The sequence below is a fragment of the Anthonomus grandis genome, chromosome 4 (assembly GCF_022605725.1).
Source record: "Anthonomus grandis grandis chromosome 4, icAntGran1.3, whole genome shotgun sequence".
Taxonomy (NCBI): domain Eukaryota; kingdom Metazoa; phylum Arthropoda; class Insecta; order Coleoptera; family Curculionidae; genus Anthonomus; species Anthonomus grandis.
In genome coordinates this window covers 11,902,713-11,915,800 of record NC_065549.1, presented here as the reverse complement: position 1 = coordinate 11,915,800, position 13,088 = coordinate 11,902,713, and the positions used below count along the sequence as shown (strand labels likewise).

The 13,088-nt window shown below is 32.0% G+C and overlaps 1 protein-coding gene across 1 annotated transcript; it reads left to right on the top strand.

Annotated features, from left to right (window-relative positions):
- The first annotated feature begins 2,269 nt into the window (after nucleotides 1–2,269).
- On the top strand, nucleotides 2,270–9,403 carry LOC126735486 (zinc transporter 7). Its single transcript, XM_050439489.1, has 4 exons — nucleotides 2,270–2,713; nucleotides 5,451–5,668; nucleotides 5,729–5,981; nucleotides 8,584–9,403. Exons 1-4 carry the CDS (start codon nucleotides 2,527–2,529, stop codon nucleotides 8,973–8,975), a joined length of 1,050 nt encoding a protein of 349 aa, XP_050295446.1. The 5' UTR covers nucleotides 2,270–2,526; the 3' UTR covers nucleotides 8,976–9,403.
- The last annotated feature ends 3,685 nt before the right edge of the window (nucleotides 9,404–13,088 follow it).

Sequence of the window (13,088 nt, the reverse complement as noted above, 5' to 3'; positions counted from 1 at the left end):
AATTCAGTGTGATCTTTATTAAGGTCAGTTTATTGAAGATTAATGTATTATTTGCAAATGAGCCTACGTCAATTTGAGCAGTACGTGTATTCAAGATACAGGTGCAACTAACTCAGGTTATGTCCCTGTAATTCGAAACGCATGTCACATTCAGTGGCGAAGCATACAGTAGAGTAGACAAGGTAGACACTGTCTACCCGAAATTATCCAGTTATTTGTCATTAATTTATCACGTAATTATTTCATTGTTGAATTAAAATTAAAAAAAAATTACCACAGAACGTAGTCGTTCTCCTAAGTATTATTAAAACGGCTATAATATCTATCTATCTATAATATCTAAGGCGCGCCCCGCCTGACGCACAAAAAAAATAAAAATGCAGAGCTGACACCCAATTAATGTATACGAGGCCCAGGAAGACACATTGATATTTGTCTTCCGAAATTTGGAGCATCTAATCGAACCAAATACGCATCAAGCAGGTGACAGAGGTCCGGCCGCATCAGCGTATGCAAAATTTACTCGCGGGAAAGACATTCGCGGAGAGAAAAAGAATCGGGGAGAAAATTTTCCACCAGAATAAAGGAACATACAAGTTTGGTGGACAGGTATAGGGATACCGACATGATCGAAACTAAATCGGCGTTTGCAAATCATTTATTGACCTCCTCACATGGTTTTTCTTTAAGTCAGGGAGCGGATATTTTGCATGAGTGCTCAAAAGGCAAAAAACTGGACTTGTTAGAAAAAATGGAAATAACTAAAGCTAAGAAGAGCCCTGTCCTTGTGTATGTGAACGATATTTTCACGTTTGAACCTCACCTCATTTATAACAACCTGTCTTTTTTTTTTAAAAGTCTTTTCTTTTTCGATTTTAGATATTTTTAGTTTTTATTGTTAAGATGCTTACTTATATTCACACTTAATAGTATAGTTCGGAGTGTTCCCCATGTTTTATCGTGTTACTTGGTGGCCTATGGGTTAAATTGGGAATTAAAAGGGAATTGTTAACTTAACCTAGCTTTTCTTTTGTTGTTAGTTGTAATGTGATCTGTGTAGGTCTAGGTAATGAGTTTTATAAGCGTTCTTTTTGAAAAATATCTTAATGTATTTTTTAGGCTTGATGATGCTCAGACAGGAGCGAAACACGTGAAGCTTTTAAGCTTTTTTAAGAAATTATATGGATTTGATGAGACCGTGACTTTGTGTCCTTACCATTTGTTTTTGTTTTCGTTTGGTCTCTTAGAGAAAAATGGATGATACGTTTCTATCATTCGAGCTTTTGTCTATCGAAGTCGACCAGCTATTTTATTATGCTGTTGAGGGTTATTGTTTATGGACACGCCTGATCTGGTCGGCCGCAATACATCTTCAGTTTTATTTTGATGAATCTGCATTTGGCATTTGGTACGGGCGCGTGCTATAGTAATTTAATAATTAGTATTTTTATTTTTGGGTGTATAGAAAAGGTTTTTTAAGTGGTTATTTATGAACGACTGTTCGATATTGGCAATTCTATTTTAGTTGTGTTTTTATTTGTCTTTAATTAATTTTAAAATAATGGATATTATGGATTTATAAGTTATGGTTATACCTATGTTGTGTTTTTTTGTAAGTAGTATTTATTTTTATCTATCTATCTTTTTATGCTAGTAGTAATTATTTTTTTCTTTTTTATATCACATTTTCTCTTTGAGTTAATATTTCATGCGCTTTAATTTTCTATTTCATTAAAGTGAATAATATTTAATACACATTTTTTTCTAATTAACGATTTTTATTGTTTATCCAAAAAAAAAAAGTTCACGCTTCGCCACTGGTCACATTGGTTACTCGTTGATACCCTAGGATTTATAAACACTAACAGTACTCAGTACTATGCAGTAAACGTGCAATAAACAGCCTTTGAAACTTGCCAGCCTCAATGTTTACAGTCAATGCTGGATATTGGAAATCGTCGACAACAATGTGTGTTACCGCAGGCACCACGAAACGCATTTACGTCGTATCTGTGATCAACGGACGAAGGCATAAATCCCTCATAAATAATTTCAATTCAGAGTAAATAATTTCCTAAAAAAATTGCGAAATTCGCAGAGCGATTTTCCCCACTGCAGACGGTGTTGTTACACGCTCCCCATCTCGCATGGACTAATATGGCGGATGAGAATACCCGTAAGTCTAGAGCCTTAACATTATCATGACGTGTTAAATGTCAAAGTCAGATGTCAAATGTCACTTATCACTGTTTTTTTGACATAATGACAACATGGCAAATTTATTTGTCAGCCGGTCCCGGCTGGTGTAAAAGAAAATTTAAATTTTTATAAATTAAAATCTCTTTTCTGGGTCGATATCTTTTCGGTAATTTTTCCCCTTGGTCTCTTCTCGCATGCCGTTATAAAGTTTCCAAGTTTAACTATAAATAACCTCGTAAAACTGCGACTTAAGGCGATCCTACTCTAAAACAGGGTGTAAGAAATATGTTTTATAAGTAATTTATAGTCAAATTTGGGCTCAGCAATATGTTGCCCCTGTCCCACAAGGATACCTATCCCCGAGGGTTCGGTTCTAGAATAAAAGAAAAATTAAATGGCTACATAAGGATCATATTCTCAGACCGAAACTCTAGAAATCTGTTTCTGTTCCTTCTGTTGAACTTCTCATTTGCCTTTGTGGAGCTGCTTTATGGGGTATGGAGTAATAGTTTAGGTAAGTCTTTTAGAACAACCTTTTGATATTGCAATTTATTTTATTTATCTACTTATCAATGGGCAAATAGTGCCCAATTAAATTTTATAATATGACAGAATTTCCAATTATGGTTAAAGGGTAATACAGGGTATATCAATAGTTAAAGAAGAATATTGTTGAAAATATACATATTAATGTGGTTTGTGCCTAAAGTACACCTCTATTTAATAAGTATGGCTGTAATAAAATAAGAGAAACATCACAGAAAATACACAATCAAATCGAAATCATAAAGCATAACAATAATATTAGTAATAATAAATTCATGATTTCAGTTCACAATTATTTTTGTGTTAATTCTGGTATTTCCAGTATATACCTATATTTATTTATTTATTAACATAAATTACATTTGATGAATGTTACAGTTTACAATAGAATATCAAAAGAACTACATAAAACACCTATAAAGAGAAAAAAAAAGAAACATCCAATTATTTTATTGCTTAATTGTGCAGAATAGCTTTCTTTGCTTCACACTTAAATTTATTTGGGGAAGTACAACTAAACTAATGTAACACATTGCAATATTTGTTAACCTTATTTGAGATTCGGTTTACTGGGCTGAGAAGCAAGTAAAATGTTCTGCAATATGGCACATGCAAGAGGGATCTATTAGGTGTTTGGTTTGATGGTACATGAATTTTAAAGGTGGCTAAACACTCTGGGCTAGTTATATAGTTATTTAACACTTTGTATGCGAAACAAACATCATAATACTCCCTTCTAGTAGAAAATAGACTTAGGTTTAGGTATGATATAGTAAGTTCACTGTTTAATATTATCCCAGAGTTAAAGAGTGTATAGCTAGCATATCTTAGAAATTTATTTTGAATTGCATCAATTCTGTCAATATGAATTTGAAAATAGGGACACCAAATAATGTTAGAAAATTCCAGTAAAGACCTCACATATGCAATTATACAATTGTTTTAAAGCAAATACATTTTTAAAATCTTTGCATGGCTGTTTGATATAAATCTTTAGATTTCTATTATGACCATTTGAATTCACTTTTATTATTCAGTTCTATTCCATTGAGATCACACCACTGACTTGTAATTTCAAACATTGAGATTGAAATATATCTTGAGGTTGTCAGCAAACATTAGGAAAAGACTAAAAATAAAGGACAATAAAAATTGGTCTCTTTGGTTTGTTCCTTCCTTAAGTATGTGGCTGTAATTCGGTTTTCTGATGAATCTGTCATATTAAATGCATTGAGACTGTACAAAGAAGATTCTTAAGATCCCTTGCTTATAAAGCTGAAGTTAGTATTTTTTTATAATTATTACATAGGCTGTTGCTATTAGTATCAAGTTTGATATCCCTAATCTTGAAATCCGCATCATTCAAAAACCAGCATTATTTTAATAACTTAGGCCTTAACATTTTATAAGATCTTAAATGTATTATATCATTCTCCTAATTTCTTGGAAGCAATTCCTTTTAACACCTATTAAAAAAGGGTTAACTTCCCTATGTTTTATTTACCTTTTCATTCAGATTGGATCCATTTTGCAGTACTTTATGGTCATTCAAATCAAAAATCAGTCAATCTTAAGCTTTCACCTATGTTCCTTGCATAGTTTTAAGTTACTTTTGTGTGAAGTTTTTAGCTTTGTTAACAATTATTTTGATCTGATTTAGGCCTGAGGATTTATCTTAATTTTTTTGGGAAATGTGAGTATTATATTTGTATTGTTATATTATCTAGTATTTTGTATTATCTAACATTATTTTTGTAAATTGGTTCTGCTGCATATTTAAATAAATAAATAAAATATGATTGGCATAATAAATAGCAATAGACCAAGTTCAAACCTTGGGGAAAATCATGGCAGTTTGATCCAAAGGGATGAGGATATCAAGCACTGCATGTTTTGCCAGATACTGCAATTTGTTTATCAAACACCTTACTGAAATGTATATAAACTATAGGATCTATGTATATGAACTTGATGATTTTTCCCCAATGATACTAAAACATTTTAATATCTGTAAATATTATAATAAGGAAAATTAGGTTCTGTGGAAGACTGGGAGGATTCACATTGTTAGTAAATAAAACAGCCCTTTAAATTTAAAGACCAACAGTCTTAATCAATGGTCTCAAATGACCAATAATTGCTGAGCTTCAAATTCTCTTCTGATTTGCAAATAGATGCAAAGAGCTTGTTTTCCAGTAATCTAATTGAAGTAAAAATATGTAAAGAGGGTCTTAGAAGCAAAAAAAGCGAAATTTTGACTGAAAGATTACTGGAAAGGCATGTGGTCCTGAAGTGCCTGTGTTCTTGTAAGATTAAGGTTGAATAGTTTGAACAATCATAAATTGATGAGATTGGTATATTAAATTGTGATAGATGACTCTCCTATTTAACCTAATGCTCAGGTCAAGAGCAGATTGTAGTTCATGTTTCTTTAAAAAAATTTAATTTGGTTTGTTCATAACCCAAATTAAATATTGTTCCTTATTAAATAAGTTAAAATACAACTCTTTATTTATTTCCAGCACCTCTTTATTCCAAGTTACTTGTGAAGTCACATACCTTTGCAATAAGTGCCTTTTTTATAGAATTACTAAAATAAAGTTTTGTTTAGTGGTAAAGCTGATCAAGATGATTCATTTTACTATATTACTCAACTACTAATAATTAACCTGTATAAAAGCTTCAAATTATTATTTTTTTTTTAGGTTTAATATCTGACTCCTTCCATATGTTCTTTGACTGCACAGGCCTAATAGCTGGACTTGTAGCATCAGTAATTACAAAATGGAAAGCCAATGACAAGTATTCTTATGGTTATGTAAGGGCAGAGATCTTGGCCGGCTTTGTAAATGGTCTTTTTTTACTTTTTATTTCATTTTTCCTTATGTCTGAAGCTGTGGAGAGGCTCATTGAACCTCCAGAGGTAAATTTCCAAACACCTTCATTTTTCTTCACAAATTAACAAGTTTTCATTAAATTTTAGGTAAAACATGAAAGGCTGTTCGTTGTCTCAGTACTGGGGCTCATAGTGAACTTGGTAGGAATCTATGCCTTTCAACATGGGCATGGTCATTCTCATGGTGGAGGCTCCTCACATGGGCACTCCCATGGAGGTCATGGACATGGACACAGTCACAATAACCATTCTCACGATTTTAATATTGACATAGATGCAGGTGGTGGGAACTCTCAGATCATGAAAGGAGTTTACTTGCACATTTTGGCAGATACTTTAGGTAAGTATACATTAATTTTCATTTGTAATTGTTTAAAACTTTCAATTTGAATTTATAGTATGGTCAATCTGGCATTTGAAATTTTGGAAAATTCATGCAGCATTTCTTTTCATAAAAAAACCTATAAATATATTTTATGAAATTCATGTAAAATCATACACATTCACATACTTCAAAAACAGACTAGAAAGTTTCCTATATAAATTACAAATATATGAAATCCTATACTACATTATAATATTTTAATTAAAATTTTAATAAAACTCAATTAGTCAGACAACATTCTTAACAGACAACAGGCATTAATCATATTTGCCAATATGAAAATGTTACTGTTGAAACTAAAATATTCATTTAAGGAATAAAAAGTATAGAAAATAAAGGAATATCATCAGTCTTGTTTTAAAAGGCAAAAGTTTGGAATTAAGTTAAGGATTAAGAAGGGTATATATCTCATAGGAATGTTTAGGTATATGTGGGATATAGATCCAGACTTTGCTTCACATATATCGGACACTACAAAATATACACACATGTATACTTATAAGATAATCCTGTGAAATCGATAACACAGACTCGTTTCACTAATTTCAATTTCATGTTCAAATTCGCCAATTTCATGCAGACTCGTTTACTGCATGAAATTGGCATGAAGAAGTCTCAGAAAACTAATTTTTGGGATTATATTTTCTCTAAAAATAAAAAAAACTGAACCTGAAAGCATCATCATAGTCAAATTTCATAAATTTAAAGGACACTTAGTCATGACAATCCAATGTATCATTACATAAAAAAAATTATATCATAACTTTTCTATCTGTAAATATTACTTCTATTAATAAGAAATCTGTAAGTAATTGCTAATATTTAAACACACAATTATAAACATATTTCATATTCTCCTGTGCAATTTGTAGATGATAAAGGGGTATCTGCTATATTGCATATTTATCTTTTGGGGTGTTAAATAACTATGGTTTATTGAAAGTTGTGAAGTGAGCAATTTCTACACAACAAACTTTATTAACAGGGTTTTGTAGACAACATTTTGCAGCACAGTAACTCTGTGACATGTTCATATAAGTATGAAAGTATTTTTGAACCTTTATATATGAATGAAACTATTCTTAAACCTTTCCTTTGTGGCTCTGTAATTACTGGCAGATTGCATTAGCATCTCAGTCTTAAATCAGCGATTTTCCTTACTATTTAAAGAGGGCTATTTTAGTTCCTATTTTTAAGCAAGAGGAGGACATAACAGAAGTTTCTACTGACAGTTATTCTCCTTCATTGTCAAAATTAATTACACAAAACAAAACATGGTTCTGGATATATTTTTATTCTTGATGAAGTACTTAATACTTTAAAGTTAGAATTTCTTAAAATATTTTCAGTTAAATAGATGTATGTTTTATGATTTAACAAAAGCCTTTGAGTTTTTGATACGGAATATTATGGTGTAATTTAAATCGATGACATGAAAACTATGATATTTCTTGTGAGTTTGGCTCAGGCTAGTGCTTAATTTCACTATTTTTTCTTAACTAAGTGAAAATCCATTATCGGTAAAAAGCCACAGTACTTCTTGTGCAGACGATACAATGCATTTTTAATGAACTGTAATTATTTGTCTTATGTAAATAAAACCAGTATTTCAAACTTTACATATACACTTGACAACCTGCCATTAAATTCAGAACTCCTTATTGTATTAGTCCGTTGCAGTATTGTAATAGATGATAGATTGAAATTTCATAAACACATTAAGCAATTATCTTTAAACTGGCATTTTGATGCTTTGCAAACGGGTTTGTTAACATACAACTTAATGAACATACTGAAAAAAAATAGCTTAAGATTCCCATTTGGGATATAGAATTAACTTTTGGGGAAATAATGCCGGATGCTTTCAGTGTTCAAAAATGTCTACAGGTATAAAATTTATAGAAAAAAGTAAGTTTTTTCATTCAACTTTACCATCCTATAGTGTAAAATCTAAACGTCCTAACTTTTTTGCTTGATTTCGTCCAAGGAACTTCTCCTGAATTTTGTCGCAATATGAAAAAAACATCCTAAATGGATACCTGAAAAGGTTGAAGAAGTTGAATTTACCTCGACTGCCAAAAAATTATTCCATAACGCAGTATTGAGTAGAAATTTATTTAATAGACTGACAACAATACCTTCTGGTCAATGAATGCTCTTAACACCCTCAGCGAAAATATCGCATTATTTATTTGTGATTTTGTACTTGTTCTTCTCAGTTAAGATTTTGGTCAATGTAAAACCTAAAAAATGTAATAGACGCAGCGGATTCAAATTCCTGTGAAAGAACACTTACTGACATGGTTCTCAAGGCTGGTTCGTTTTAAAGTATATACAACCAAGAAGCTTCCCTTCCATAAGGTGAAGTTCCATTATGGAGAATCTTAATTTTTTGTTCTACAAGTTTTTACGCCTTACAGCTTATCCTTGAAAACAAATTAAAAAATTTAGAGACTGACAAACTTACAGACCTATTTTGATGCCAGATTGACTGTCCTATTATAAGTAAACCCTGAAAATATTTCTAGTAGCACAAGACTTTACCCATCTATTTTAGGAAGTGTAGGGGTAATAATATCCGCAGTCCTCATGCAAATGTTCGGCTGGATGATCGCAGACCCCATCTGCTCGATGTTTATAGCGATCCTCATAGCGCTCAGCGTTCTGGCATTAATAAAAGACTCTGTCGCCATTTTAATGCAGCGTCAACCCTTCAGCCTGGACAACGTCCTGCCTCAGTGTTACCAAAAAGTAATTAGTTTACCGGGGGTTTATTCGGTGCAGGAGCCCCATTTCTGGACCCTGTGCAGTGAAGTGTACGTCGGTGCAATCAAATTGGAAGTGTCGAAAAACGTCGATCCGAAATACGTAGTGCAACATACTCAAATGATTTTTGCATCGGTAGGCGTGAAACAGCTGTACGTGCAGCTCGATTATACCCCCATGTGATGGTGGTAGTTTTAGTGCAAATTTTAAATCAACAATTTTTTTTTATTGGCGACTGTATACATCGCCTCAAGATTGCGTTTTTACGCCACGAGTGATATGTAAACGGCGATATCCCGTTCGGTATTGTCGTTTTTTTTTGTTGCTTTCCGACTTCTTTGAATTGCAAATACCTTGGCATGTGCATGTATTGAAACAAAAATAAGTAGACTTTTTCCTGTTGGAAAGATTCTTTTTAACGAAGTTTCTAGTAATAGAAATTACATTTATTATATATGGCTTCCAGTTGATTTTTTTTGTGTTGATTGCTAGGGACGATTGCCACCTTGTATAAAAACGTTTTTCTACTTTTTAAATGAATAAGTCTAAATGATGTTTGTAATATTGTATAAGCTGATTTAATTGGGGAAATATAGTATATTTATTTTAAAGGTATTTTTTATTATAAAATACTTATCAAAGTAAAAAAAAAATATTGTAAAGAAACATGGTAAGCTAATTAAATTACACCTAGGTATGTTTTTAACAATGTATAAATTAAACAGGTATATCTTAAAATTAAGCTATTTCTGAATAGAAGTGTGACAAATAGGAAAATAAAATACATACAAATTAAAAATCTAACAAACCAGTACAAATAAATAAATTGTTTATATGTATAGTTCAACATTAAACTTACAATAGGCAATAAAATAAAATAACAGGCACTCAGGATAACAGGATAGGTATCTTACACGGTTCTAGGTATTGTTAAGGGCAAGGTTATTCAAAGTCAAAATAAGCTTTATTGCCTTTGTTACATCTTTCTGATAAAGCATAGTATACTAGTCAATATTTTTTTTTATGCTACTTACGAACCTAGACTAAGAATTTCAAAAATAATAAAAATAAATTTTAAAATAAAAATAGCAAGTCAATGAATCAACATAAATACAGTGAGGTTTCGATAAACCGAATTGCGATAATCCGGATTCCTCGGTTATCCGAATCAAGAATTTTTCCAATTATGTACTTTGTAATCCGGATTTTATATGATTTGGTTATCAGGATCGCGAACGATGCTTTTTCAGCGGCTGTGATTGGATAATTTTGCTCGTATGATTGTAGCAAAGAACGCTTTATTCCAGCTTATTACTTGTTATTAATCGCTTGACCATTACGTGTGTAGGACAGTGTAGGGATGGCTCCAAAACGGAAACACGTGGCTTTAACTATAATATATGGTTAAAAATTTAGCTATGGAATATAACGTTGGAACATCGACAATATCAGCCATCAAGAAGCATTCTGATAAGATAGAAGAGTAAGTTTTTATTGTTTTTTTTCTGAGAGATAAAGTTGTGTGACAGATAAAAATGTGGACGCATGACATTTTATTTTAAAAGTTTTGACTTGCATGGACGAGTTTTCATGATAAAAGATAAATTGCATGAATGTGTATATGTGGGGGGTTTTTCAAGTTGTTTTTATTGTTTCTAGGTTTATTGGACATTGTGTTACTGGACCAGGCACCAAGAAAAGCTTACGCAAAGCGGAATATCCCGAAATGGAGGTGTATTTACGGAATTTATTTTTAATTCAAAGGCAGAGGCATGCTGTTATAACCTCAGATATACTATCCGAAAAGGCTAAACAGCTTTATCAAAAACATTATGGTGATAACAAATTTCTTGCAAGTAGAGGGTGGCTAACAAATTTAACAAATTTTAAAAAGCGACATGGCTTGCGTTGTCTAAAAGTGAGTGGCGAAAAACTAAGCAATAACCCAGAAGCCGTTGAGCCATTTTTAGTAGAGCTCCAAGATAAGATTAAAGAACTTAATTTATCGCCCCGGCAAATTTACAATGCTGATGAATCAGCACTATTTTGGAAAATGTTGCCTGACCGAACGTTGGCACATATTAAAGAAAAATCTGCCCCAGGCCGAAAAATTTGTAAAGAAAGAATAACTTTTTTGGTATGTACCAATGGAGATGGTAGCCACAAACTAAACTTGTTAGTTATTGGAAAGGCTAAGAACCCTAGATCATTTAAGAATGTTCAGATTCCACTTGAATACAAGTGAACTAAGAACTCTTGGATGACATCTGCTTTATTTAAACAATGGTTTCACGAATCGTTTGTAAAGCAAGTGAAAACTTTTCTAAGAAGTCGAAACCTGGAAGAAAGGGCTTTGTTGATTGTTGATAATGCGCCGTCTCATGCAACAAAAGAAGAATTAGTTAGTGAAGATGGAAATATAGTGACAATGTTTTTGCTACGCAACTGCACAGCATTAATCCAACCAATGGATCAAAATGTTATCCGTTTAACAAAGATGCATTACCGCAATAGTATTTTGGCTACCATTATTTCTTCAGACGAACAATACATTACCAAAAGCTTAAAGTCAGTGACTCTTAAAGATGCTATGTTTATTTTAAATGATGCGTGGAGCAAAATTTCTTCAAAGACCATAGAAAAATGCTGGCGCAGTATTTTATCAAAAACCACCCAAGCTGTTTCATCTGATACAGAGTATGATTCCGACGATTTGATGCCACTAAGTGTATTGAAGGAAAAAATTGGCCAACAAAACTTATCCTATAACATTCAAGATAATATATCTGGCATGCTTAATCAACTAGGAGGAAAAGAAACTTCATTTACACATTTGGATGTAAATCAGTGGATTGATGCAGATGAGGAGCTAGTTCCAGACTTAGCAAGTGGTGAGAATTCAGAAGAAGAGGTGGAAATTGTTCCTGAACTTAAAAATACTGTGAAGCATCAGGATGCAGTTAAGAGTTTCAATGTGTGTCTGCAATGGGCGGAAGAAAATGACGTGGAACTGCCAGAACTTGTTACCTTAAGGAGGCTGAGAGAAACAGCAGTGATAAAAAATTTAAAAACCTGTAGGCAGACCCAAATTACACATTTTTTTACTAACCCAAACTAATGTTATTGTCATAAAACAATTGACCTACTGTATGTGTTATGGCTGCATTTAAGTCATTATGTACATACATACATATGTATTTATATGTATATTACCCAATAATTTTCTATTCGTTATAAAGAATGTGTTTGTTTTGTTTTAAATAAAGAAAATTTGATAAAACACCATTTCCATGTTTTTAATTTAATAATTATAATAGGTTAGGGCAATATCCTCAATTTTAACATAGTGTTTCGATAATCCGGATTTTTTGCTAATCCGGATCAGCGTTGTTTTTATTGATCCGGATTATCGAGACTTCACTGTACATAAAAAAGTATCACACAAACAAAAAGTTTTAACAAATAAATCTTATACTTAGTGTCTGGCTAAACAAAATAAAGTGATTAAAAATTGAAGATAGGACTAAAAAATTAAATTAATAAAAATACACAAAGAAATAAAATAGGGAAATAGAAACACAGTAATACTCGTTTACGCTATATAAGTCTTATCAGCTAAAAACTGCTTTATCTTTCTTCATAACAGTTTTAGGGAGGTAAATCTTTGAAATAAAACGGAAAATGTTTATAAATCTTAATGCTCTCGTAAAATATAACTTCTTAGCCTATGAGTTCTTCTTAACCAATGTTGTGTGAAGAATTGGTAGCATTAAGTCCGAAACATTTCGAGTATTGTAATGTAGAGCATGCAACTAAGAACTATTGTAGTTAGTATTACCATACCTCATTTTTTGGCGATTATTATGAATCAGAGCAACAGTTTCTATGGTAAATAAACTAAAAAGAGTTAAATTTTGTTCCTTTTTCAAAAATGGTCTGCAGTGGTCCCCATTCTTTGCGGCCTAATATACAGCACGGTTCTTAAGGACAAAAATAGAATCCAATAAGGTATGATTAATCAGAAAATAGGTATGATAATACTTATTAATCGGGACTCGATAAGGGCAAAATAAACTAATCTGGATATAAGGAACATCTAAGTTCAATGGCCACCATTTGAACTGCAAAGCAACCAGATGAAATTTTATTTGAAACAGCAAAAATGTCGGATTTAAAGTTCAGTTCAGAGTTAACAATTACTCCAAGAAAATTGGTGTCAGATATATCAGAAAGCCACAAGTCACCCCTAAAGGATAAAATAGTTGTCTTTAATAGGTTTAACAAAAGGGCATTAGA

Bases quoted from the DNA above. Each gene is read 5' to 3' on its own strand.
- LOC126735486 (XM_050439489.1), top strand. From the start codon at position 2,527: ATGTTGCCCCTGTCCCACAAGGATACCTATCCCCGAGGGTTCGGTTCT. The intron at 5,669-5,728 runs GTAAATTTCCAA...ATTAAATTTTAG, and splicing joins GGCTCATTGAACCTCCAGAG to GTAAAACATGAAAGGCTGTT. The intron at 5,982-8,583 runs GTAAGTATACAT...CATCTATTTTAG, and splicing joins CATTTTGGCAGATACTTTAG to GAAGTGTAGGGGTAATAATA.